Genomic DNA, 26,965 nt, shown 5'->3' with positions numbered 1-26,965 from the left:
ACACAACAACACACACAATCACACACAGACACACACACACAAGAACACACACACACACACAACAACACAAACACCCCCCCCCCCCCCAACCCCCTCCCCAGCTATTTTCTCTCTCTATTCCTGTTGAAACGTGCCGGTGACAATGAAACCTGAACTGACCGTGCTTTCCTGTTTCCTTTTCTGGGTGCCTAGACGATGACCCCTACCAGCCGATGACCTCGGACCAGACCGTGGCAGTGGGCGGGACCGTGACGCTGACCTGCCAAGTACAGGAGAGCGACAACTCCTCCCTCCAGTGGTCCAACACCGCCCAGCAGACCCTGTACTTTGGAGAGAAGAGAGGTTAGGGAGGGAGGGAGGGAGGGAGGGAGGGAGGGAGGGAGGGAGGGAGGGAGGGAGGGAGGGAGGGAGGGAGGGAGGGAGGGAGGGAGGGAGAAAGGAAGGTAGACTTACCGGGGGTGAGTCAGAGATAAATGGAGGAGGGAAAGCAGAGACGATTGACAGGACAGGGACGGAGGATGACAGGAAGGAGGGATGACGGAAAGAAAGAGAGAGAGAGATGGAGGGGGGTGGCGGAGGGCAGGGAGAGCTAGATAAGAAGAGTCAGGAAAATGTGTTTGGGGGACGGTGAGAGAAGAGAGTGATAGGGGAGGACAGAGAAAGGTTGTGTTTGTGTGAGAGAGCAGTAGAAAGAGAGGGGAAGAAAGTGGGAGGGAGGGAATACCAGGAAAAGACAGGGTGAAGAGGCAGAGAGAAAGAGAGAGAGAGAGAGATGGATGGAGGGAGGTGAGAGGGACCAAAATAACTAGGCTGGCCTCAGCTACAGTAGCTATACCCTCAGAGGATATCAGATCACAACAAGGTCTGCAGAGAAGAGACCAATACTGACCCAGTCACACACACACACACAGGCAAACACACTGATTATGCATACCCTCACACACTGCTGTACACATAGGGACACCACATGCAAGCTATGGTCGTACACACTCATGCACACACTTTACACATCACATACAAAAACACACGCACACATGGTCATGTCATGCACACACTCATCCAAATGATTTGTATTGACCTACCTGTACATAGTGATTTTATTGGTGCTGAGATAGGGAATGGCATATTACATTTTCAGGTTCAGATCAATACCACATCATAAGTACAAATCACATTATTTCTGAAATACAATAAGGCTCCCCTCATAAACAAGATTTATCACAATAAAAAGAATGTAAGGAGAGAGGAAGAGAGAGAGAATGACTTGTAATTCCTTCTTCTCGCTTAAATATAAAAATACATCACTACATATACACATTTACCCCTCATAATATGTATCTATATGTACAGTATTTCGCCACTTTAGCAAAACAAACACTGAGGACTAGACATATGGGTGGGACTCCTTCCCTCCTTCACCAGTAGGGTCAGAAAGTGTGAAGATTTATCTCCAGGATTCCATGGACACTAACACTGCTACGCAAGAGAGAGAGAAAGAGAGAGAGAAGAGGAAGAAGGGGGGGTAAAGAGAGGAGACATACAGAAAGAGAGATAAAGTGAAGTAAAGATAGAAGCAAGGGAGATGAAGGTGGAGAGAGAGAATGAGAGAGAAGGGAAGATTGAAGGGAGTGAGATGAAGGAGTTAGATAGAGAAAAAGAGAAGTGGGGAAAAAAAGTATTAGGCAGACAGATAGTTTTGGGGAGGCTCCAGGGGGCAGGACACAGCAGGCAGGGGAGCTCTGCTAGACAAATGGACCTCAGTTACTGATAAACCTGACAGACAAAGCACTGGGGTTGGGGCTATAATACACACACACACACACACATATGCGCAGCCTGAACACAGAGAGATGCACAAACACTCACTCACTCACTCACTCACTCACTCACTGAACCTGATGCATATGTCTGGACAGACACAACAAATCCCCATCGCTCACTAACAGACGAACAGACAGGCATATATCAGACTACCCGTAGAGGTCAAAGATATCATGCAGATGAGACTTGAAGTCATTTCTAGATGTTTCATCATCATCTGGTAAACTCTTACAGCTCACTCCCTTAGCTGTTTGCGTCTGTGATGACAACACTTTAATGTTGCTTTTCTCCCTATCCCCCATCTTGTTTTCTTTCCCATCTCTCCCCCCTCCCTCCCTGCTTTCCCCTCCTCTGTCAATCTGCCAACCGCTTCTTCCTTTCACTTGTTCTCCCTCTATAATTTGCTCTCGTTTCCTTCTCCTCTCCCGTCGCCACCGTATCACATTCTTTTTTTCACCCCCGTATTTCTCATTCCCTCCCTCCCTCTCTCTCCCTCTCTCTCTCTCTCTCTCTCTCTCTCTCAATCCTCCCCTCGCGCTTGTGGGCACGCACATGCACCCCCGCATTACCCTCACCCCTCCCACCCTCTCCGTTACACTCCCCCCCCCCCCCACTCCTCTCCCTACCCCCTACCCCCCCACCCCCTCCGGCCCCAGCTCTGAGAGATAACCGCATCCAGCTGCACAGGTCTACCAGCACTCTGCTGTCCATCACCATCGGCGAGGTGCAGCTGTCTGACGAGGGAGAGTACACCTGCTCCATCTTCACCATGCCCGTGCGCACCGCCCGCGCCACTGTCACCGTGCTGGGTGAGTGAGTGTGTGTGTGTGTGTGTAAAGAAGGTTGTGAGGGGGGTGGCAGGTCGGGAGGGGGAGGTGTTTGAGATATGATAGGTGGGTTGGGGTGTGTGTATGTGTGTGTGTATACTGTTCCAGAATGTTTGCTTTGAAGCAACTGTGTGTCTCCAGTATGTAACCAGCCAGTCTGGGTTGCCAGGTGTGCCGGGAAAACCCCAAATCTCCGGGTTCGAGGACGCCGTGCAGGAGGGAGGTGAACTCACCCTTACATGCACCAGCTCTGGGAGCAAGCCCCCTGCCAAGCTCCGCTGGTACAGAGGACAAGAGGAGCTTCCAGGTACCTGTGTGTGTGTGTCTCTGTGTGTGTGTGTGTGTCTCTGTGTGTGTTCCTGCATGCACGTCAGTTTTCTAACAAATGCTTGTCGATGTGTTTATCAGCGTGCCAGCATGTGTGTATGAAGCACTGTCCTTGTGTGTGTGTGTGTGTGTGTGTGGGTGTGCACGCTGTAGTCCAACACACAGAAGAAGAGCGATGGGTAAAACAGATAGTGTCTGGAGGATAAAGAGAGGATAAAGAGCAAATCTAGCAGCAGAAGAGAGAGTGTCTGGGGAGTTTGGGGGAGAGCTGGGGGGCGGGGGGGGGGGGCAATATACAGCAACATTTTCTGAGAGGAACAGAAAGCTGTATTAGGATAGATTGACTGACCTTGCTTCCTGATAAACCACGAGTAGACAAAGAAGAAGCAGAGATAAGTGACAGGAATAGAAACGATGTGTGTGTGTCTGTGTGTGTGCGCGTGTGTGTGTGCGCGTGTGTGAGAGAGAGCCCTTGATGAGTGCAACCTCGTGTGACAGACGGGAGTGTTTCAGTTGAGCCCCGACACTACCGGCGGATCCTTCACACACACACACACACACACCCACACACACACACACACACACACTCAAGCAGACACACATGCGTATGTCTGCCCTTGGATCAGTGATGCCTTCACACGCTCGCAGACTACCAGACTGGGATCAGACACACACACACACACACACACTGGAGGATTATGACTGCAGAACAGACAGCAAAGAGGAGTGGAAGTCAGCACCATGGGTCAGTGTGTTGTGATTGCAGGCTCTTGTGTTTGGATCACATGGCCCTGCACAGGAGTGTCAGTGCGAGATGCTCTGATAGAGGGAGGTCTGCACTCAGCTCCACCTCCTTAATAGGCTCACTGAGGCCAGCATAGCTTGAGGAGGAAAGGAGAGGGGGGGGAGAGGGGAGGGGAGGAGGGGAGAGGGAGCAGGAAAGGATGGAGGAGGGTCAGAGGAGAGGGGGTGCCTGTGTGTGCGAGAGAGAGAGTGAGAGAAAGAGAGAGAGAGAGAGAGAGAGAGAGAGAGAGAGAGAGAGAGGGAGAGAGAGAGAGAGAGAGAGAGAGAGAGAGAGAGAGAGAGAGAGAGAGAGAGAGAGAGAGAGAGAGAGAGGGGACCGGACAGAAAGGGGCTGCTAGAGATGGAGACAGAAAGAAAAAGGGAGGGAGGGAGAGCGAAAAAAAAGAGAGAGAGAGTAAGAGGAGAGAACAGAAATAAAGGGGTGCAGAGGTCCAGTATCAAAAGCACCTTTGATTGAACTGAGGAAAAAGGGATGAGTGAAGAAATGGATGGTAGATTCCGGAAAGAGGATTTATATGGAGGACTGAGAAGGAGAGAGAGAGAGAGAGAGAGAGAGAGAGAGAGAGAGAGAGAGAGAGAGAGAGAGAGAGAGAGAGAGGGAGTGGCAGTTAGAGTAATGGAGAAGAATGGAGGGTAAGTGCTTTGAGGAGTGTCTCACCAGGATAAAGCTGTTCAGTGTGTAAGTGAAAGAGTCTATTGATCATCAGGTGGGATCGATTGATACGTATTGAATCCGTTAGAAGCATAATGTATGGTGTCATCATTCCCCCTCCTTCTGTGTTTGTGAAAGAGACGGACTGGGAGACATTGTGTATTGTGTATGTGTGAGAGCGTGAGAGCAAGAAAGCGGGAGATATATTGTGTTTGATTGTGTGCGTGTATTCCATGTCGGTGCGTTTGTGTGCGTGTATTCCATTTTGTGTGTTTATGTGTCTGTGTTTCATTTGTGTGTGTTTGTGTGTTTGTGTGTGTGTGTGTGTGTGTGACCGAGCGACACAGGCAGTAATATCCTGGAGTGATCGGGCTGTATTAGAATTTGTGAATATAAGCTAATTTGACATTCAGCCGCATGTCTTAGTATTATTATGGTAGCGGAAAAAACGAAATTAGAGGCTGTGGCATTTCAAGAGCGTCATATTGGCTGTGTGTGTCTGCGTGTGTATGCGCACGTGTGTGTGTGTGTACGTGCGTTCCTCTTATCTATGTCTCAGCTCATGCCTGTTTATGCACACGGCTCTAGCATGCCATCCTGAACATGCCTCCCTGTGCGGCCCTGTGCGGACGCTTCAGCCCGTATTCTCTTTACACGTGTGTGTTCTCTGTTTACCTGGACGGGCTCTGTCCTTCATGATTGCAATCTGTCTGTTCCCTCTGCCTCACGCACGCGCGTGTGCGTGTGTGTGCGTCACCAGGCCGTCCAGACGTGGTGGAGTCCAACCCGGACGAGCCGACCTACACGGTGATCAGCGAGCTCACGCTCACGGCCAGCCGGGACGACGACAACGTGATGATCGCCTGCGCCGTGGACCACCCGTCCCTGTCCCCCGGGGACAAGCGGAGCGAGCAGCCCCTCCGAGTGCTGTGTGAGTGCTGCCCCCCGGTGGGACCCACACCGCCACTGCACCACCCCCTCCCCCTGGGAACTCACAGGCGCTCCCCTTCATTCACAACTAACCGTCGGGGCTCTCGTGAGATTCAAACCCGATGGGAGTTTTAATGTGGACGTACTGCCCCCTGCTGGAATAAACGTGTTAGATGATTGCTGGAAGATCTGTGGATTGATGAGTGAGCTGTCACTGACAGACCTACAGAGACAGAGAGCGTGCTGACATCCATGTGTCTATGTATATAGTCCTGTGTGTGTGTGTGTGTGTGTGTGTGTGCTAATGAACAATGTGTGTGAGGGATTCTGATGTATGATGGGTGATGACCGGATGTCCTTTTCTCCCAGTTACCCCTAACGTGAACATCCAGCCAGAGAGTGACCTTCCCAGGGAGGGGGAGAAATTCCACCTGCAGTGCATGGGCAACGGAAACCCAGAGTAAGACACACACATCGTACACACACACGCATGCCGCGTTGCCCTTAACACCCACAAAGACTATGGGAACACACTTGTACACTCCCTTGTCTGCCCCCCCCACCCCCTACACACACACACACACACACACACATACAGACACAAACAACACTACACAAACATACACTGTAGTAGCACCCCTGCATTATAGATGAGCCTTCAGAGAAGCAGTCTATCGATTTCTCTCTCCTCCCCTCTCCTCTTTGCTCCCCTCCCCTTCTGTCTAGCTTTTTCTTTTCATCCTTTTTCGCTTCCATTTCTCCGCTATCCCTCCATCACGCACTATCCCTCCAGCACCATGTCACTCACGCTCAGTCAGTCTGGTCAGAGGCGGGCTGGCCTGTCAGGGGGGTGGGGCGTCTCCCCACCTTTTCATCATGTCCTCACTCCTCTATCTCGCCTTGCACCTTTTCCTCCCCGCCCCCCTCCCCCTTCCTCCCCTCACCATCCTTCCTCGGCGCCCTCTGTGGCGATGTGTCAGTCTGACGCTGACACACACACTCGCAGCCAGACAGGTCGACGCGCACGCACTCGCCATCGTACAAAGACAGGGAGGCACACACAAGTGTAGGGACAGACTGTACACACACGCACACAAACCAACAGCATAGGGGTAGTGGAGGATGGGACATCTAAATAAACAGCAGGCTGGATGATTGACAGGTGAGAAGAGACCGGGAGTGGGGATGGGGGTATGGGGGGGGGGAGAGTTTGGGGGCTGTGGGGTGTAGGGGGGGGGGGGGGGGGGGAGGGGGTTGAGGATAGACACACATCAGGGAGGAAACAGCCAGGGACAGAGGGGCAGAAACCAGGCGGGGGAGGAGGGAAGAGAGACAAAGAGAGAGATTGACGGGAGAGGAGAGAGGGGATAAAGAGAGGGGGCGGCAAAGGACGTGTGGAAGAGAAAATGAGAGAGAGACAGAAATCAGCCTTCAGGTGTCCGTCAAAATCCAATCAGCTTCCAGGGCGCGTCCACGTCTCGCCAGCGACCGCCCACCTGCCCACCCACAATCCTACCCCAAGGAATACTTTGAAAATATCAATTAACAACATGACACGTGCAAACCACACGCACACACAGCCTGTCTCTCATCTCGGAACAGCGTCTTGACAAACAGAAGAGTGTTGTATAAAGAGCCTTCTAATCAAATCCAAGAGGAAATGGATGATTATTGAATTCCCTTCCATCTCAGTGCATTCCCTTACATGCTTATCTATTTCATCAGCGCTGAGTGCTAGTAATAGGCTCACATATCCACATTCACAGTAGTTTAGTCTTCTCTCTCGACTCTCTTAACGAGTTTACGTCCATTATGTACTATTTGATATGACAGACATGATGACACTGCTGTGTCCATGCAGGTGGAACTGAGTTGAATTGGTTTAACTCAGTCCCGATCATAAAAACGTCCCCATCGTACTGTTTAGCTGTTTAGGTGGAGAGCGTGCGGGTCTGTGAGTCAGACGAGTCAAAATGGAAACCTGGATAGATGTGGGGGAGGAAAATGTGAACATGACAAGCCTAGTGATACCTGAGTACAGACAGACTTACAGACAGACAGACAGACAGACAGACAGACAGACAGACAGACAGACAGACAGACAGACAGACAGACTTACAGACAGACAGACAGACAGACAGACAGACAGACAGACAGACAGACAGACAGACAGACAGACAGACAGATATGCAGACAGATAGACATACACACAGACATACATAATGTAGAATCTACAGTTTTTTTTACAGTGTAGATACATACATATACTGTACATACATACATACAGACTGTATACTGAACGTACATACATACATATAAACATACACGCATACACCAATTCATACGTGCACCTATCTCAAACAAATGGCTGTAGTTGAATTCAATTTACGCAATGTGTTTTTAGAATAGGTTGATAAAATAGAGTAGGCTGTTATTCAGTAATAATTGCTTTAACACTGCTTTGCACTACAAAGCAGTCTGATTACGTGTCATAATTGATCATATGGTCTCATTATGTCAGGGATAAACACTAGACTCTTCACAAGGACGGGATGTGAAATGCTGCAGCTGCAGTAGCTGGAAATACTGACCCCTCTGTTCTGTTTTGTTTCTGCTCCCTCCTCTTTTTCTTTCTCCCTCTTTCTCCTTCCTCTTCTCCTTCCTCTTCTCTTCCTCCTCTCTTCCTCTTCTCTTCTCTTCCTCCTCTCTTCCTCTTCTCTTCCTCTTCTCTTCCTCCTCTCATCCTCTTCTCTTCCTCCTCTCTTCCTCCTCTCTTCCTCTTCTCTTCCTCTTCTCTTCCTCCTCTCTTCCTCTTCTCTTCCTCCTTTCTTCCTTTTCTCTTCCTCCTCTCTTCCTCTTCTCTTCCTCCTCTCTTCCTCCTCTCTTCCTCCTCTCTTCCTCCTCTCTTCCTCCTCTCTTCCTCCTCTCTTCCTTTTCTCTTCCTCCTCTCTTCCTCTTCTCCTCTCTTCCTCCTCTCTTCCTCCTCTCTTCCTCCTCTCTTCCTCCTCTCTTCCTCTTCTCTTCCTCTTCTCTTCCTCCTCTCATCCTCTTCTCTTCCTCCTCTCTTCCTCTTCTCTTCCTCTTCTCTTCCTCCTCTCTTCCTCTTCTCTTCCTCCTTTCTTCCTTTTCTCTTCCTCCTCTCTTCCTCTTCTCTTCTCTTCCTCCTCTCTTCCTCCTCTCTTCCTCCTCTCTTCCTCCTCTCTTCCTCCTCTCTTCCTCCTCTCTTCCCCCCTCTGTCTCACCATCACATGGACTTGGACACTCTCTTTCTCTCTTTTCTTCTCACTCTCAATTGACCACGTCCCCGGTTCTTCTTCCCTGCTCTCATCCTTTCTCTCGCACAATTTGTCTCTCTCGATCTCTCTACCCCTTCTTGCCACTCTATCTCTCCCTCCCTCCCTCGCTCCTTCCAGACCCATGTCGTTCACGTGGCAGAAGAAAGATGGCGGGGACCTGCCCCCGCTGGCCAAGGTCGACGGCAGCTTCCTGCGCTTCGAGGCGCTCAACAAGTCCGACAACGGCGTGTACATATGCCAGGCAGACAACGGCATCGGCACGAGCCAGGGGGAATACACCCTCCTAGTCCAAGGTAGGAAGACCGGCAGGGGGGCGTCAGGGGGTGGGGGAGTGGGGTCCTGCCTTGAAGGCCTGGAGGTTGGGGTCTCTTTGGCGGGTTTTTCTTTCTGTTGTTTCTCTCGTTGTGCTTTTCTCCTTTGACTGTTACCGCGACGACGACTTTCGGCGTCCGCCATCCTCCCCTTTTTTTCTGATTTTTTTTATTTCGTTTCTTTTCTGTTGATCTCTCTCTCTCTCTCTCTTCCTCCCTGTCTCTTTTTCCACCACCACGCCATCCACCACTCGCGCTTCGCTCCTCCGCTTCTTTCTATGCGTGTCTTTGTCGTGTGGACGCTTCCTTCTCTGTTGTGCCTCCCCTCGCCGTGTGCCGGCCTGCTCTCCCGACCCCTCAGCTCCGTCCCAGTCCAGCGACCTCCTCCCCACCTCTCCCTTACTCCTCCCCTCCTCCACCTCCTCGGACGCCCCGCTGCCCTCCCTCGCCCCGACGTCTCTCTCTCTGTCGCCCTCGCTCACGCCCGCCGTCGACCCTTCGACCCCTCCGCCCACAACCCCGCCGGCGGTCTTCTCCTTCTCTGCCCCGTACCCCACCGACATCCCGCCTCCCTCCTCCTCTCCTCCTCCTCCCTCCTCCTCTCCTCCCCCCTCCTCCTCTCCTCCTCCTCCCTCCTCCTCTCCTCCCCCCTCCTCCTCTCCTCCTCCTGCTCCCCCCTCTGCCACTCCTGCTGTGGTCAATGTGCCCTCTCCCTCCCTCTCCAACTCCCTGTTCCCCAACGCCACGCCGTTCCCTGAGCCTTCCCCTCAGTCTCCCTCCTCCTCCTCATCCTCCTCTTCCACTCCTCCAGACAACGTCACCCTCCCTCTCGCTCCCCCCGCCGCCTCCACCCTCACTCCCCCAGTTCCCACACGGCTGAATGGAGTTTACAGCTTCACAGGTAAAACCACCATAGTTCTACACTCAACACGAGCAGGCGCACACGCACACACGGGCACGGGATGATAAACGACAGCTTATGCATGCCTTAACACATACCCCAGAGTCTCATTGTATGGCAGAGCAGTAGCAGTTTGTTTGTGAAATGCAGTGCATTCTTCTAAGAGCTCCAGAGCCTGGAAGAGCTCATTAGCTCCCCGTGACGCGAAACACAAACACACAAACGATGCAGCTGGCGTGCCGACGACACTGACGACGAGCAGAAAAACGAACACCATTCACGTCGCGTCGTCACATTTCTCATGTGTATGTCTCTTGTTCTCCTCTTCTCCTGTCATTGTCAACACTCCTTGCTCTCTCTAACCCCCCCCCCCCCCACACACGCTGCTTTCGGCCATCCACTATCCACTCATCCATCCATCCACTCCTCCATCCATCCATCCATTCATCTGTCCATCCTCTTGAGAAGACGCCCCAGACAACGCTGCAGGTATTGTTTGCCACGGTCACACACTCACCACTGTCTGTCTCTCTGTCTCTGTTTGGGGGTTCTGTCTGTCTGGCACTGTCGGTTGGTTCTGTCTGTCTGGCCTGACTACATACAAATGAATACAAATGGGGGAACAGTGGACTATCTAGAGAGAATACACACTTTCTGAAGCACACACATATAGACACGCGCACACACACAACCCTGCCACCCTGAACATCCACGAAACACACGCAAACACGCCCTGTATTCGTGGAGTAAGTCAGTACCGGCGCACACCGAAGTGTGTGTGTGTGTGTGTGTGTGTGTGAGAGTGCAGGTGTGTGTGTGTGTGTGTGTGAGAGTGCAGGTCTGCTTCGAGGTGGCCCTGTTCTTGGTTCCTGTCTTGTTTCCCTGGTGCTGACAGCAGGATTTATGTGCTAATTCACTATGCTGCCTCCTCAGCAACCACCCCACCACCACCTTACCAGCCCATGTCCCACGAGGCTCTGACAGACTCTCTGATGAACTTGCCCCACTCTCTTTGGCTCCCCCCCACCCCCCACCCATTCTGTCTCTTTCTCAGACTCTTTTTTTGATTTTTCTCTTTCCCTACTTCCTGTCTCTCAGGGTTATTCATCTCTATATTGTGTCTGGTCTCCGCAACGCATTTTCAGGGGGGCCTGTTCTTTCTTCTGATTGGCTGTGCTCGGTCAATGTGCTCCTTGTGATTGGTTGTGCTGCTCCCTTCTCACTTTCCATTGTCTCTCTCTCTCTCTCTCAACCCTAACATCCTCTCTTCTGACATGCTGTGCAGGTGTCCTACTCGTTCCTCTGCCATCTCCTCATTGGCTCCACTGTGCACCTTCCATCCCTTTGTCCCGATTGGCCGTCTTCTAGCCCCTCAAAGACCTGCTGTCCGGAAGGAACAGGCTTCTGTCTCTCCCTTCTGTTTCTCTATCACATCCTTTTTAATCTGGCTTTTTTTCTTCTTTGTTTTGGCTATCACAGAGTGCCCTAGTGTCCAGTAGTTCTTGGGTGACTTTTGATGTGATTTCCTGGATTCTCCCGAGTTTTACCAAGTGTAACCAAAAGCCAAGCAACATGAAAGAAGCTTATGTAAACTTTAATCGTGGAGAGGCAGAGGCAAAAAGTGTGGGAGAATGAATGAAGCCTAACAATATACATTGTTTGGCAGAATATATTAATAGAGTCTCAAAGTAATTGACATGAAAATAACTTTTAACTACAGTAAATGGTCCCCATAGATGAAGAAATAATTGCGGATCCATTACAGCTCTTTGTGACATTCAGTGGAATGCAGCTCGTCGTGTTAACAGCTTCTTTTCTTTTGCCTGGCTTCTGATCCCTTATTTGTCCGTTTGTTGTATTTCCCAGGTCTGTGGTTTATCTGCAATGTGACACAACCTCTCACTTGTATCCGTTTGGTCTCTCCCCTCCCTGCCGCTCTCTCCCCTCCCCCTCTCAGACCCGACGGCCATGTCGACCTCCTCGGGCGTGGACCACGCCGTGATCGGGGGCGTGGTGGCGGTCATCGTCTTCATCCTGCTGTGTCTGCTCATCGTCCTGGGCAGATACCTCATCAGGCACAAAGGTGACCCTCCCCTCCCCCCCCCCCCTCCCCTGCGATGCTGTCACACTCTCTATTAATACTCCTCTCTGCTGCATGGCAGCTCTCCTCGCAGCTCCTCTCCACAGCGTACCACCCGGCTCTCCAGAGCGCCCACGCGCTCACTTCACCGCGCTGGATCTTCCACGTTCAGCACTTTACAATTGGTGTAAAAGCCTCTCGCTTTGGAGTCATGTCAAAATGTTCTTAGCGCAGAGTCACATCCAACATAAACCAAACATTGCACGCGTAAAAAAAAAAAAACACCCTGTGTACAGTACGGACATTTTACAATATGCCGTACCCCATATTCCACGTTTCCTGCTTCTTCCACAGTCGACCCTTTCGTACAGCATTGACAATGTCCCTCAGCACTTGCTCTTCCTTCTCTCCTTACTCCCTCCATTCTGACTGAAGTCTCATTCTTTCGTTTGACCTGTTGACCTTTTCTCTCCTCCTCCATAGGGACGTACCTCACCCACGAGGCCAAGGGCTCGGACGACGCCCCCGACGCCGACACGGCCATCATCAACGCAGAGGGGGGCCACTCCGGGGCCGAGGACAAGAAGGAGTACTTTATCTAATGGGCGGGGCTTCCCGGGGGGAGAAGGGGTGGGGGGGAAGGAGAGGAGCAACGATCTCCATTTGTCTTCACAAAGCTTCAGTTCTTTACTCAGCCAGTGAAGGGCCAGGAGTCAAGGGGCGGAGTCAAGGGGCGGAGTCAGGTGGGGGACAGGAAGGGAGAAGAAGAAGAAGGTCAAGCATTGGTCAAACAGTGTTGGAAGAACTGAAGTGCAGGAAATGAAACAGAGAAATAAGCTTCACTTGGTTAGGACCTGCGTTGAGAAAAAAAACTGGGAAGTGAATTTTTTGCACTGACATACACGGACATGAGATATTATATTTCCTGAAACACACACACACACGCATACACACAAACACTCAAACTCCCAAGCACTCTCATACACACTTGAATCCCCACATAAAATCCATCCTTAAAAGTTTCGGCTACAATTACGTTTTGAAAATACAATCTCACGCTTTATTTTCTCAATTGAGACCTGCTAGAGGATATTTTCTATACATTACGGTACATTCCTTTCACATTAGCCAGACAAATGTGAAATTGTGCTCAGAACTGTATTCATGTTTACATGGACCCCTCCTGTCTGTTGTTTTCCACTGCATTCTCGCCATTATGCAGCCCCTCTCTCTCTCTCTCTCTCTCTCTCTCTCTCTCTCTCTCTCTCTCTCTTTCTCTCACGCATTAACACGTGAAATCCACTTAAATGACTGATGTACATATCCATTTTCTCCTGCTCATCCTCTCTCTTTCCTCAGCTGCACTGAAAAAGGTTCTTTCTCCCACAAACACACACACAGTTGCTCATACTGTATCATCAAAGCAACCAAATCAAAACACGCCCCCCCTCCCCAATCCAGATGCATCGCACTACAAGACCTTACGCAGCAACACACAACAAACTCATGCAGTCAGATTTGCAGGACCAATATAAATATATAAATATATATATATAATTATATAGCATTCTTTTTACTCAACAGAAAATGTTTGGTGTGCTGTAAATACAGTATAATTTCTCTCTACCATCCCTCCCCTCTCTCTCTCTCTCTCTCTCTCTCTCTCTCTCTCTCTCTCTCTCTCTCTCTCTCTCTCTCTCTCTCTCTCTCACCCACACACACTCTTTTTCATCTCTCTCTCACACACACACCTTCAGCCTATTCTATCCTCTCTCCTCTGTACCATACAGTCTGTTACCACAGAATATACTCTTAAGCCTGCCTGTTTTTACTACATGCGTGGATATGCCGAGTCAAAAATATCAATATCTGGGAAAAAAGTAATGTTGCAATGAAAACTTAAACACTAACTGCAAATGTTTGTATAAATCTTTATTTTTATTTTGGTTTTCTTTTTGTTTGGTTTTGGTGTTAGCGTCAGTGTTACAGTTGACAGTGTCTGTGAGTCAAGGACTTTGAGGTTTCTAATTATGATTATGATTTGAGTGATGAGGATGCGTAATATCTCTTTTTGCAAGTTACCATTAGAAACACAATTTTTTGCTGCTGCAAAAATGCGCTTACCAGCCACCCAGCGGTAATTTCATGCTGTATTGACGTCACCACACTGTAAGAGGTGAAAACCGTCACTGCACCTTTAATGACATCATCCCCCTGCAGTCTGAGTAAGAGGCCCCAGACTGGCTCAGAGGGCGCTGGGCTCCAGCCAAACTGACACAGAGGGGTTTTGGTAGCTGCATCTCTCTCTTTTTTTCTACTCTCTCTCTCTCCCTTAACTCCTACGTACCACTTGAATTTGTCTCTCTCTCTTAGATAGTATGTATTTTCAGTCGTCACACTGGACCCCCCCCCCCCCCCCCCGTCCGAAAAAAAAAAGAAACTTGTAGAACTAGCTCAGACGGTCTGGGGTGCGTTGATGATGTTCGACAAAGCGGCGCGCTCTGGTACGGTGATATAGGCCCCAGGTGCAGAGAGGGGGCGTTGCTGACAGTAGTACAGGCCTAGCAGAGAAGACACGACCGTCACTATGTAGAGACTTTACGTGATCGTTTTCGTACACCTACGGAATGCTGGAATCAGGGATTGCTTTCGTGCCCCCCCCCCCTCGCACACACACACCCCACCACACCCAGTTCCAAGAGCTAATTCCACAGGGCTGTTCTGATTGGAAATAGATTGTTGTAGTGATACTACTTTAAGCTAGAGTCGGTACAGGAATGAGGGGGTAGGGTGTGTGTGTAAGATCCGTTTCGAGTGACTCAAGGGGTGAGGTTTAAGATAAAGGGTGGGAAAAACTGATCCCAGATCATAATCAAGGGTGGGTCATGCACTGGAGCAAGCACACGGTCCCTGGTGGCAGTGAGAGAGATGTCTGCAGGCAGGATCATGTGGATGAATCTCAGAACGGAGCGCACCACACCTTCTGCCTATTCCGTCGATCAGGGTCCAAAGTTGGAATCCTTTTTTCCCTCGTACTTTCAATGGAACTGAAATGTAACAAGTTATCAGAGGGGCTGACAGTAGAGATGTGGATGGCCTCATACTGTACTCTGGGGATGTTGGTATCGTGTGTTTTGAACTTTTCGGACCCGTGTTTGCTCGTGTATCTGTATAAATTCTGTGATCGCATGAAAAGACTGCATGAGAGACGGTTGGCACTTAGATAACTTGTGAGGGGAAACGACATTGCTGACAAGCAATGAGAGCAGAGGTTTGTTTATCAACAAACCCCTATACTTCCTAGTCTGCAGACATCGGCCTAGCACAGAAACGATCTCCATGCACCCTTGGCCCTAACCACTTCAGTATTACTGTAAGAAAGCAGCATGGTAAGAAGACCAGCTGGGCCTTGGCTGGATGGGTGCCATGTTGCTCAGACCCATCCAGTGTTTTTGAAATAAGATATGAGGCAGTGAAGTAGATAGGAGGGAAAGGGTCTGGGGCTTGTTTCTGGTAAGGTTACCTTGTGTCTGTAAATGTGCAGTTATGGCTCTTTACCACCAGGGGTCACTGTCTTATCCTCACCACCTCTGTCATTCTCTCATTCCTACCCTGTACATGCAGTGGCAATTCACTGCTCTCTTATTTTGGTAGTGTTTTACCTAAGTAAAGGTGTGCATAATCTTAAAGGCATTACTTTCAAATTCATTTGTAGTTTTTTTCTTCTTTTTTATAAATAGATGATGGTTATTTGATAGTTGGATGATAGTTGTTTGGTTTGTTTTTGTTCTAACAATTTGGCAATTTTGTATAATTTCATGTATATAGTGTTGCCTTTACTGGTTATACTTACAAACACACTTATATTATTGTACGCACACATACACACATGAAATGGACATGGAGTCTGTGGTCTATGAAAACACTGTGTGTGTGTTTGTGTATGAGTGGAAGGTGTGTGTAACGATCCACCCAAACAGATGCCAGAGACACTATCTGTGTTAATTTCACAAAATGTTATTATTTTAATGACAAGTCTTTGTTAGCTGGTTATTTTTGGATGACAAGTCTTCCTTTTAAATATATATCCATATCACATGAGAATAGTGCTGTCATGATGTATGTCAATTTGTACTATGGCTAATGATGTCATCAAAGCGAGACGGCACTATATGTCATGGTGTGTTTTGTCCATTGGCTGTTTTGTTCATACAGTATTTGCTTTTTTGTTACTCTACCAATTCAGTTGTTGACTTCAAATAAACATGCATTTGAGTTAACTTCAATTTGTTGATATTTGTATTTGTCTTCAGTGACTCTTTAATTAAGCTATAAAAACATATGTGTAGCACTATATAGCTGATATTGTTTCTTTTATTAGATGGTTTGCTACAAAAAAAAGGTACATTAAACACAGATCCAGTTTTTGAACGTTTTAAAATCGTTTTCGTTCTACAGTCCCATAGTTTAAGCCTAATAAAAAAAATGTAAAAGGTTTTGTAAGCTCTAAGATAATTCTCCATCTCTCAAATATGTCATGGGTGAGTTTGAATATACAGGTGCCTGTAGACAAAGTCCCAACAGAGGGCGGTAAAGCACAACACTAGTCATGACTTTGGCCCTCTGCCAATTCTCCTCTCCCCTTTCCAGTCTTTTTAATAGGCACCTTCAACTGCGGTAATAAAATGTAACGTTTAATAATTTAATTCGACATGGAAGTACACGCCATAAAAAGCTCAAAGAATCGGACCCTTTTGATGCAGTGTATATTTAACCCTTTGAGTAGACTATAGGCTAATGATGCCACATATGTAGCGTATATTGAAGCTTCAGTTGACAATGACATACACCCATTTGCGTGGTTGTATGTGTGAGACAGAAAGAGCAGGAGAAAGATGGAGAAAGGCACAGACTCCATGATATCATACCAAAGTTACACACACACACACAAAATATCTTAACTCTGAGGGCCAACCAAGGAGAGGGGAGCCAGGAGGGGTAGGCCTACTCCTGGAAAGATGTAACGGAACGTTATACCCACTTCTCCATGTAGCCGCTTGTTATCTGCAGCGCCCTACCCCTCTCCCCGAGTACAAAACCGAGATTTGGAATAGGGGGTACACATTCAGAGCTGATTACATGAAGAAAAAGGGAGAAGGAAACAGAGTGGAATTGGCTCTTGAATGAGAATACGGAGCGGCGCTGTGCACTCAGTGAGACGGAGCTTGAAGACAGGAAAATAAATGAAAAGTGGGGTTGCATTTGAAGCACAAAATAAGGAGAAAGGGGGTGAGGAGAGAAGGCAGTTCGCTTCTTGTGACGACCTAAAAGGATTACAAATCCCCGTTATTGGCGAGTTGACCATCTATCGGAGTGAATTGATGGTGTCGGTACAGGGTAGAACTCTAACGGACCGTGCCGAGGGGAGGAATTTGAATGCACTCGGCTGAATCATGCTGAGGCTGTGGATAATAACTTTGGCAATCAGTTTCAACAAAGGTGAGAGAACCAATCCACACAAATAACTCGCTGATTATGCATTCTGACCTGCAAAAAAGTGAAAGTTTCAAGTTGCTGTCTCCATGTGTTTTGGATCAGAACAATAAAATTCCTGTTCGAGTTAGTTTTTTTTCATACTGCCAATCAAAAAAAAAATGTATCGGCTGCAATATGTGGGCTAAGCTATGAATCCCGGTTTCGCCGAATGTGTCCGGTAGAACTAACCATGTGTAGGCTATATATTTTTATTTCCACAATTTACATGGTGACTGCGGCTTTATTAGAAAGGGGGTATAGTCTATGTTATTGGTTCAATTACCTTTACAGGCTAGAATATATTCTATATCCTGTACACACAGGCTATACCGTTCACTTATAGTGGTTGCTACTTAAATACATTACTCACTGCGCATTATGTGCCAGTGAGAAAGATTAACGAGGGGAGGGATGGACGCTCTAGCTAGCACCTGGGAAACTCCAGACGGACTGATTGTGAGTCACCAGATCCACCCGACAACTCGCGTTCATTGAAGCATTTCTGTCTGCTGGTGTGTGTGTGCGTGTGTGTGTGCACGCGTGTGTGTGTAAGAGGGGTTGGTTCCAGTACATAGGCTGGTTAATTCACCTTTTCAGCATGCAGGTATATTCGCTTCCCGACCTCAGCATGCCCTGCAAGCTGACAGCAAGACGCAAGAAATGAAATAGGTAACATGAATATGGTGTCTAAATGTGGCAAATTCACACAATGCAAATTCAGCGCAACGACGGGCCACCGATATTGATTGATTTATTGTCCACTGAAAAACCCTTTGCATCACATGCGGTACAGAGGCTACATAGGGCGACATTGCTCTAAAAGACAGCTTTGATTAATGGTGTGTGCGTAAGGTTCGGTACCGAGTGCGGGAGGGGGACCTGTTTGATTACAGGCATTCGTTCCCCCGGCGTCTTTGCTTTGTGCGGTTGGTTCCCTCACAGACCGCTACGTCTTCATCATCGGTTGCTGAGGAGATCTCAGTCCTGCGCGCGCAGCACACCTGCATCTGTACCTGTGTCCACGCTCGGTTCCTTGATCATGTGATACCTCTAGCATCAGGAAGCTGTAGGATTAAGTCAAATATGTAAAATATATAGATAGGCTGCAGATACTGAACCAACAATTTAAAAGAAATAAACACATCTGTCTGTGTGTGTGTGCGTGTGTGTATGTGTGTGCGTGTGTGCGTGCGTGTGTGTGTGTATGCGTGTGTGTCTGTGTGTGTGTGCGTGTGTGTGTGTGTGAAGGAAATAGGTCCTCCTCTACCTTCCCTGTCACAAACAGAGATTGAAAGAGACAGGGGGAGAGGTAGCAATTGGACGGAGATGGAGAGAGGAAAAGACAGGCGAGTGTCAGAGGTCATGGAAGGTACAGAGATAAGGGGAGGAATAGGAACATGATAACTGTGAAAACATCAGTTGTAAATGTTGTTGAGACTTGAAGTGGTGAATTGTTAATTCATGGTCGGGGTAAAGGTTAACAAGAATGTCATAAATTCAGAAATCTAGGAACAAAGAACTGAAAATAAATTGGCCCCAAACCTATTCAGTAAATTCCTTATTATAGCCTACAGATAAAATTAAGGTTTATATTTTAGAAAGAAAAAAAAGTGAGGTGTGAACTATACGATTGAAAAGGTAGAATAGAGAAACGTGGAGCAACAGTATTGTATAGTTCTTTTTCCAGTCTCCACCATGCTCCTGACAATGCTGTCATCTTCCAGACACTTAATGGAAGACACACAACCCCTAATAAATACAGCCTGTACAATTATCAACTTCTAGATTTTTCACAACACCCCCAAACATACTCTTGTTCCAGAGGATCCGGGATGCATTTCCACGCATGTTAGAGTATGTTTGCGTGCGACGGCCAGTGAAATCTGAGGACTTTGCATTTCCTGACAGCTTATGTCAGTCAGCATTAGGCCTGACACGCATCAATCATCCCGTTCTGTCATTCTGAATAAGAGAGAAGGTGAGAGAAGTGGAGATGAGAAGAGGAGAGGAGGCAGATAGCAGTGTGGATGAAGACATGGAGGGAGGTTTGAGATTGGACGCCGGGGGGGGGGGGGGGGGGGGGGGAGGAGGGAGGGAGGGTGGGACGACAAGATGGGGAGATGGATACAAAAAAACTAAACTAAGACTAAGACTCCATCTAGATGTCTGCAGGGCAACAATAGTTTGTTTGTGTTCAGACAGTGTGCTCATCAGGCTGAGCTTAAAATCCAAGCTAAAACTCTGCATGCAGGTAAGGAAGACCAAACTGAACAGGAGCTACGCTGCTCCTCAGGCCAAGGCTCATGGATTTGTTCTATTGTTTATTTGATATAAGGTTATAAATGCTTGATTCTTTCCTCTTTAAAGACGGCTATAATCTGACTGGCAAATCTCCCCTCTCCCATTAAGGGAATTATTTCAAAGACATTCAGACATCAAACACAAACCGCATGAAAGTATTTTTTCGTGAGGAGAAATGTGAACGGAAAGAAACAATAAGCTAAATATCACTGTCTCTCTCTCTCTCTCTCTCTCTATCTCTATCTATCTATCTATCTATCTATCTATCTATCTATCTATCTATCTATCTCTCTCTCTCTTTCTCATCTCACATCTTGAGACTGAGAGGTAGAAACCAGTCAGTGATTCTCACAGTTTTGGCTCACGTAATCCTTTTCACAACTGTCTGCAGAATTAACAATCGAAATGGTCCATGGTGAATAGGTCCTTTGGACCTGTGTGTGTGTGTGTGTGTGAGAGAGAGAGAGAGAGAGCGAGAGAGAGAGCATGTGAGACAGAGCATGTGAGAGAGTGTCTGTGTGTGTGTTTCCTATGTGTGTCAGGTTGTGAGCTTTGTGGTGCATGCCATGGCCATAACCAGAGTCCACCAATTACACTGCTGTGTGTCACACAATAGAATCCAGGGCAGATTGAAACATGCTGGGCCAGCAGTCGTCTTTGATCCAGGCTTTAACTGCTGGCAGAATGGCTTGCTGTGTTGCAGAAGATCACCCACTTAAATCTGTACTGAAGGCCCTCGTGTGTGTGTGTGTGTGTGTGTAAGCAGCGTCCAGAAGGTACAACACAAGACAGTGTTACAGTATCCACTATACACCCATTACTGTACATGTACATGTGAGGTTTCACATAGGCTACTACTGTATACAGACTGTAGTTGTGACATACTCTCTGTGTGGGTGTTCTGTGTTGTGGGAACTGTAATGTGTAACAAAGGTTTTTACATTTTCTGAATGACAAAATTGTTGTTTAAAAGAATATTGTGTTTTTGGATTGATGACATACTTGTGTGTCCACGAGTCTGTCCGTCTTGTCTTTCCGTAAATGTGTCTGTCTGCCTGCATCTCCGACTGCCGGTCTGTCCGTCTGTCTCTCTGTCTGTCTGCCGGCCTGACTGTCTCTCTGTATGCCTGTCTGTCTGTCTCTCTGTCTATACATTTGTCTTCCCATCAGCATGTCTGCCCATCTCTCCCTCTCTGGCTGCATGTCTCTCTGCTCTCCTGCTCCCCCCCCCTTCCCTCTCTCTCACATCATATTTCATGTTAGCCTGATGATTATCAGTGTATCTGTGCTTGATAAGGCTCAGCAGCAGGGATGTTGATATGGGGCCGGGTGACATTATCTGTGTTTTGTGACAGTAGATAGGACCCTGGGTGCAGACGAGCAAGAGATAAGAGGCTGCTTAAGAGAGAGGGGGGGGGGGGATGCAATTGGGATGGGGGGGGGGGGGGAGTGACGTCACTGTCATCCCCGTAAATGAAGTTATGATATGGTGGCGTCTGGAGGAGGAGATTATGTCACCAATAGATTGGGTTTGTCATTGTTCTGGCAAAGGAGATTATGATTTGAATTGTTTGGTGTGAGAGTAGGATGACTCCACTCACTGCTGTAGGGGGAAATGCTCCACAGACTGAATGTGTGTGTGTGAGCAAGTGTGTGTGTGTGTGTCCCTGTCAGAAAGTATGCGCATTCATATGCATACAACAGTGTGTGTTTGTGTGGGTAAATGTGTCGCGAGTGCCAAAGGGAAATGAAAAGGGCATGTATACTTGTAATAGAGAGAGAGATTGGAAGCTTGGGAGAGAGAAAGATAATTTCTTAGCTTTTCTTTTAAATAAGTCTGTTTCTATAGCAACCATCTAACCAGAGGCTGAAGAGAGGGAGAGGGGAAAGTGGGGGTGCACCGTAGAGAGGGTTACCATAGCAACGGAAAAAGAGGGAGAAAAGGCACTAACAGAAACTTAGAGAAAAATATAAAAAACATAGAAATATGTAAAAGGCAACATAACCAAAGCCTCTGTGCCAGATAGAGATAAAGGGAGAGGGAGGAAATAAAAGAGAGAGTGGAGGGGTGGGGGGTGGGGGGGGGGGTTGGAATAGAGGGGGAGCAAGTGAACTCAGTGAGAAAGCGAAAAGATGGATTGGCCAAATAAAAAGGATATATAAATGAAATGGAGTATCAGCCCGGTTGGAAATGGTGCATCAGAGAGTTAGACAGGCTGACCACAGCTGACCCCATCACACAGAGAGAGAGAGAGAGAGAGAGAGAGAGAGTGAGAGAGAGAGAGAGAGAGAGAGAGAGAGAGAGAGAGAGAGAGAGAGAGAGCGAGCGGGGGAGAAGGAGCGACAGGGTATTGATCGACCCCAAGAGTTCATAGCATTTTGACCATGCAAGTAAAGCCTCCGTGGTCTGCCCCCCTCCCCCCCCCTCCTCTCCTCTCCCATTCCCCCAATCACAATGGTCCAATAAATCTACACACTCACTCACTGTAGGCACACAAGAGTACGGTATACCAGTTGCCATGGCTTCCCTAGCATACCTTTGACTACTGAATATACAATGTTTAATAAGCAGATGTGTGTCTGCATGACAGAGCAATATCTGCCATTTGCAAGTGGATGTTAAAAAGTCCTCCAATCTACCCCTTCAGAAACATGTGAATGTAACCCATTTCTGACTTGTTTTTTTTTTACTAAATGGGGATGATTAAAAAGAGGTTTCAAACTAAGGTTTTTAGAAAGATATTTTCTGACTATTCCCCACGCAATTACTTACGACTTTGTAATTAGTGTCTCTATTCAAAATGGAATAAGGCTTCTCCTTCTAACCCCAGTTCAGCCAGGAAATACAATCTACAGGACAAAGCTGTGAGGGAGGAATGATAAATTGTGTTTTCCTGCAAAACCAAATGGATCATTGTTAACCCTTGAAAATCAATGAAATACCAATTAAATAAACCCCTACTTAACCCTTACATGGATCACTTCATGGATCGTTTCCTATGTTTCCACAGGCAAGCAGCCTGTGGTGCATCGTTACGGGAAAGCACAACATGGTTTCATTAAAGCCTCAAGAATGATAGACAATCGTTTTTTTCGTTCTCCTCCAGGGATCAAAACCATTTTACTCTACTGTACTGTTTTCTACTCTCCAGTCTCTTTTCTCGTTTTACCACAAAATTTTCTTCATGAGCATTTTAAAAACACATAAAAAAAATCCCTATAATATACAAAACACATACGTCACTAAATTGATTAATAAGGCATTTTGTTTCTTGTTAAACGCAAACCACCAAGCTTTTTGTTTCCTCTCAACCAATTCCCTTGTTTTGAGCAATAGTCTTGCAACCTTTTCGCAACAGATGATGCTCAGTCTGTGACAGCTCCTTCCTGATGGCAGCATGGTCTGGCTGTGGCCATCAGCGAGCCCAGCTGCCTCCTCGTCTAGCTGTGGTTCTGAGGGACTATTTCCACATCTTTCAATGACAATGATCTCATTGAGGCACGCCGCCTCCAGTCTTGTGGGTCTTGCGGGTTTCCTGCCATTTTTGGGCTCAATTTCTGACAATCTCTCTGCCTCTGGCGCCACACATTTGCTCATATCGAGAGGCTTATAATTTGCTTTTTTTTTTTTTCTATCTCTTGGATAGATCCACATCCTCAAGCTTGTTTTGCACCTAAAAAGTGTGTAATAATCAACCAAAAACACTCAAGTTGAGTTGTTTTGTTTGTTTATGTCGTCTTTGTCACCGTTGTCAGTAGAGACCATGCATTACTGGTGAAGTCTCACTGGACACCAGAGGAATGTAGCCAGCAGAATGCCATTAGTGGGAGATACAGTACCTTGCTTACCCATACTGCCTCACAGTCAGGTGGCTTTAGAAACAGGGCAAGAGCTTAGGTGGATGAGAGCTAGAGGGCGATGAGGGAGGAGGAGAGCGAGGGAGGGAAGGAAAATGGAGGAGTGGAAGGGGGAATGATTATGAGAGGGTTCCCACTTTTTTAATGTGCCTTTTGTGTTTTTACTCTCTCGTCTGTTTCTCTCTCAGGATTCCTCCTTTTCGGTTACCATGGGGATGGCATGCTTCCTGTCGCTCTCTCCCTCCCTCTCAGCCCTCCCTCTCGCTCGATCGTTTCATTGTTACCATAGTGATCCTCTCTCTCTTTGCCCGCTACCTGTTCGCATACCGTCAGGTCTCGTTGTGGCCCTTGTTCTGTCTGTCTGTCTGGGTGTATGTCTGGGTGTCTATCTGCTTGTCTGTCTGTCTGGGTGTCTGTCTGCTTGTTTGTCTGTCTGTCTGGGTGTCTGTCTGCTTGTCTGTCTGTCTGGGTGTCTATCTGCTTGTCTGTCTGTCTGGGTGTCTGTCTGCTTGTCTGTCTGTCTGTCTGGGTGTCTGTCTGCTTGTCTGTCTGTCTGGGTGTCTATCTGCTTGTCTGTCTGTCTGGGTGTCTGTCTGCTTGTTTGTCTGTCTGTCTGGGTGTCTGTCTGCTTGTCTGTCTGTCTGGGTGTCTATCTGCTTGTCTGTCTGTCTGGGTGTCTGTCTGCTTGTCTGTCTGTCTCTCTGTCTCTCTGGGTGTCTGTCTGCTTGTCTGTCTGTCTGGGTGTCTGTCTGCTTGTCTGTCTGTCTGGGTGTCGGTCTGCTTATCTGTCTGCCTTCCGGTCTCCCTTCCTCCATGCTTGTCTGTCTGTCTATGTCCTGTCTGTCTGTTGATTTATGTTTCTTTTTATGTGTGTGTCTCTTTTGTATCTGACTGTTATATATTTTTGTCTGTTATGTATTTTGCCCATCTTCCTTTGTCGACCCCAGTCTTTGTCTGTGTCTGTTTGTGTGTGTGTGTGTGTGTGCACATGTGTGTGTTCTGTAACCTCCATGTGTACCTACTGTCTACCAGGTCTCACCCTGTCTGTTTTCTCTCTTTCTCTTCATGTGACTGAGGCCCACCAAGCTTTTGACCTCTAATCCTCCCTTTCTCCACTCCTCTTTCTGCTCTATCGCCCTCTCTGTCTGCTTCTCCTGATCAATGCATCCCTTTCTCTCATTTTACTAATCACTTGTTTGTATTCTTATCAAACTGGATCAATGTGAGAATCACTGGGAGGGCTGGAAGCTGTAAAAAAAGGAGGGATTTAGGTAATTTTCGCAGACGGCAGCTGTTGCTATGGTGATAGAACTTTCGGGTTTGCCGGGGAGAGAGAGAGAGAGGGATGAATAGAGGGATAGACAGAAAACATATAAGGAGGACGGAGAAAGGGAGGAAGATGCAACCGTGGAAGAAGCAGAACATGTGCCTATGCACGCATGTCCTTTCATTCTTTGCGTTTTTGCGTGCCTTTGTTTTTGGACGGTAGCACCCGTCAACGAACACTTCCCCAGATGTCGTTAACGCCTCTTACCAGCAGCTTTATTTGAATAGAGATATTTGAATATTCAGATTAGATTGGGTGGAAGACATGGGGATTGGCGGCATAATGTAAGTGCTGTGGAAACAGTGAGACTGTTCCTGATGAGGGGGTGGGGTTGTGTCTGTGTGTGTTTGGGGGGAGGAGGTGAGGAAGGATGTGAGAAAATGGAGGAGAGGAAGAGAAGGGTCAGGGCCCTACAAATGCACAGAGTTGACCGTGTGTGTGGGATGGATGAGAGGCAGAGTAGGATGGTCACATGGACATTTGAGTTAGAGAGAGAGTAAGAGAGGGGAATCACAAGAAGAGGAGACGTAGAGCAAACACTGGAAAACATGTCAATGAAGGAAAAGTGAACATGGTAGCTTGAGAGGGAGCGAGAGAGAGACAGAGACAGAGAGAGAGAGAGAGAGAGAGAGAGAGAGAGAGAGACTGGAGACAGAGCAAGTGGGAGAGAGCCACAGAGATGGACTGGAGAGCAGTAAGGTGAGGGGTCGCCCTGGCGGAAAAGGAGCGTGGACAAACAGCCGTCTGTGGGAGTATGGCCCTCTGTCCTTAACGACAGGCCGGAGACGACACGCTGCAGCAGCCGTCACCATCCGCCCAGCAGCGGGATGGGAGGCGAACTCGAGAAAATGTCAAAGTTTACGTTTCATTACTACGGGTGGGTGGGTGAGACGAGGGGGGGATGGAGTGAAGGAGAGAGGGGGAGGAGAGAAAGAGAGAGAGAGAGAGAGAGAGAGAGAGAGAGAGAGAGAGAGAGAGAGAGAGAGAGAGAGAGAGAGAGAGAGAGAGAGAGAAAAGGGGGTGGGAGCAGGAGGAAATGCCATGCATTCCATTAGTGGTCAGAGAAAGCCACAGAGAGAGAGAGGAGGAGGGGGGGGCAGCGGTGGGATGAAGGGAGCGAGGAAACGGAGAGAGAGGCAGAATGAAAAAGAAATAAAGGAAATGGGATATACTGTGTGTGTGTGTGTGTGTACGCATGCTCAGTGCAGGGAAAGGAGAGAGGGGGGGGTGGGGGGGGGGGGGGGGGGGGGGGGGGGGGGGTGAGGATCAGGAGCCACAAAGAACACATACTGGAGGAAAGATCAAATCCTCTCAAAGATTCTGCCATTTTAACCTTTGAGGCAGAAGCGTTTAACTTCAAAGATGCCAGTGCTTTGCTGTTGCCCTTTCTGTCAGTGTAATAACATGGCCCCAGTGCTACATCAACATACGATTTAGACTGACATGTCCTTGCGATGTGTAGGTCTTGAATGATGGCACCGTGGTCAAGGGACAGGAAGGAACCGCTTATACAAGGTCAGCATCTAGAGTATTAGAAGGTTTCCCTGTGGAAGGAATGGTATGGTCTTCATTCTCACCATAGAATGGGTTTTGTACTGATGTGTGAGGCTTTATTTAGGTTTTGTGAGTATGTTGTTTTGCAATTCATGCCCAAGGGTTCGTCTGCGCTACCGGGGATCGCAGCAGACGAGCAGCTTCGCTGTGAAGTCCATGCTCCAAAGAGTGTTTTCTGTTGACAAACAGGTCTGCTGTAAACACACACACATGCAGAAATTCACAAATGCACTTTCTCTCTTTCTGTCTCTCTCTTTCTCTCTCTCACACACACACCAAAGGCTGCGAGTACTGTGTAAATCCACACCATACTTAACAGTGAATGTGTGCATGCGGTAGAAGGTAGTGTCGGCGACTGCTGACAGTCCTGTGACCAGGACGAGGCCCCCGTGTCCTCTGTCCTGATTCCTCTAATGAAGAGCAGTCCTCCTCCTCCCCCCT

At 48.0% G+C, this 26,965-nt stretch overlaps 2 protein-coding genes across 4 annotated transcripts in view; both read left to right on the top strand.

Moving 5' to 3' along the window:
* The first annotated feature begins 166 nt into the window (after positions 1-166).
* cadm3 (cell adhesion molecule 3) lies at positions 167-12,551 on the top strand. Of its 2 annotated transcripts, XM_047027999.1 has the most exons (9): positions 167-342; positions 2,478-2,630; positions 2,818-2,955; positions 5,192-5,362; positions 5,731-5,821; positions 8,775-8,950; positions 10,338-10,358; positions 11,827-11,952; positions 12,433-12,551. In XM_047027999.1, the coding sequence occupies exons 1-9, from the start codon at positions 213-215 to the stop codon at positions 12,549-12,551; spliced, it is 1,125 nt and encodes a 374-aa protein (XP_046883955.1). In that variant the 5' UTR covers positions 167-212. The 2 variants fall into 2 exon arrangements, with proteins under 2 accessions (XP_046883955.1, XP_046883957.1); XM_047028001.1 differs by lacking the exon at positions 10,338-10,358.
* Positions 12,552-16,938: 4,387 nt separating this feature from the next.
* kirrel1b (kirre like nephrin family adhesion molecule 1b) overlaps positions 16,939-26,965 on the top strand; it is a 30,329-nt gene continuing 20,302 nt past the window's right edge. For both annotated transcript variants that reach the window (XM_047028179.1, XM_047028178.1), the window contains exon 1: positions 16,939-17,448. In XM_047028179.1, the coding sequence (XP_046884135.1) occupies positions 17,403-17,448 (46 nt within the window). In that variant the 5' untranslated portion in view covers positions 16,939-17,402. The remainder of the gene's footprint in view (positions 17,449-26,965) is intronic.

The sequence above is a fragment of the Hypomesus transpacificus genome, chromosome 10 (genome assembly GCF_021917145.1).
Source record: "Hypomesus transpacificus isolate Combined female chromosome 10, fHypTra1, whole genome shotgun sequence".
In the NCBI taxonomy this organism is placed as follows: domain Eukaryota; kingdom Metazoa; phylum Chordata; class Actinopteri; order Osmeriformes; family Osmeridae; genus Hypomesus; species Hypomesus transpacificus.
Note: the sequence above shows the minus strand (reverse complement) of the source record. Positions and strands in the feature narration are given on the sequence as shown.

Bases quoted from the DNA above. Each gene is read 5' to 3' on its own strand.
- cadm3 (XM_047027999.1), top strand. From the start codon at position 213: ATGACCTCGGACCAGACCGTGGCAGTGGGCGGGACCGTGACGCTGACC. The intron at 2,956-5,191 runs GTACCTGTGTGT...GTGCGTCACCAG, and splicing joins AGGACAAGAGGAGCTTCCAG to GCCGTCCAGACGTGGTGGAG. The intron at 5,822-8,774 runs GTAAGACACACA...CGCTCCTTCCAG, and splicing joins ATGGGCAACGGAAACCCAGA to ACCCATGTCGTTCACGTGGC.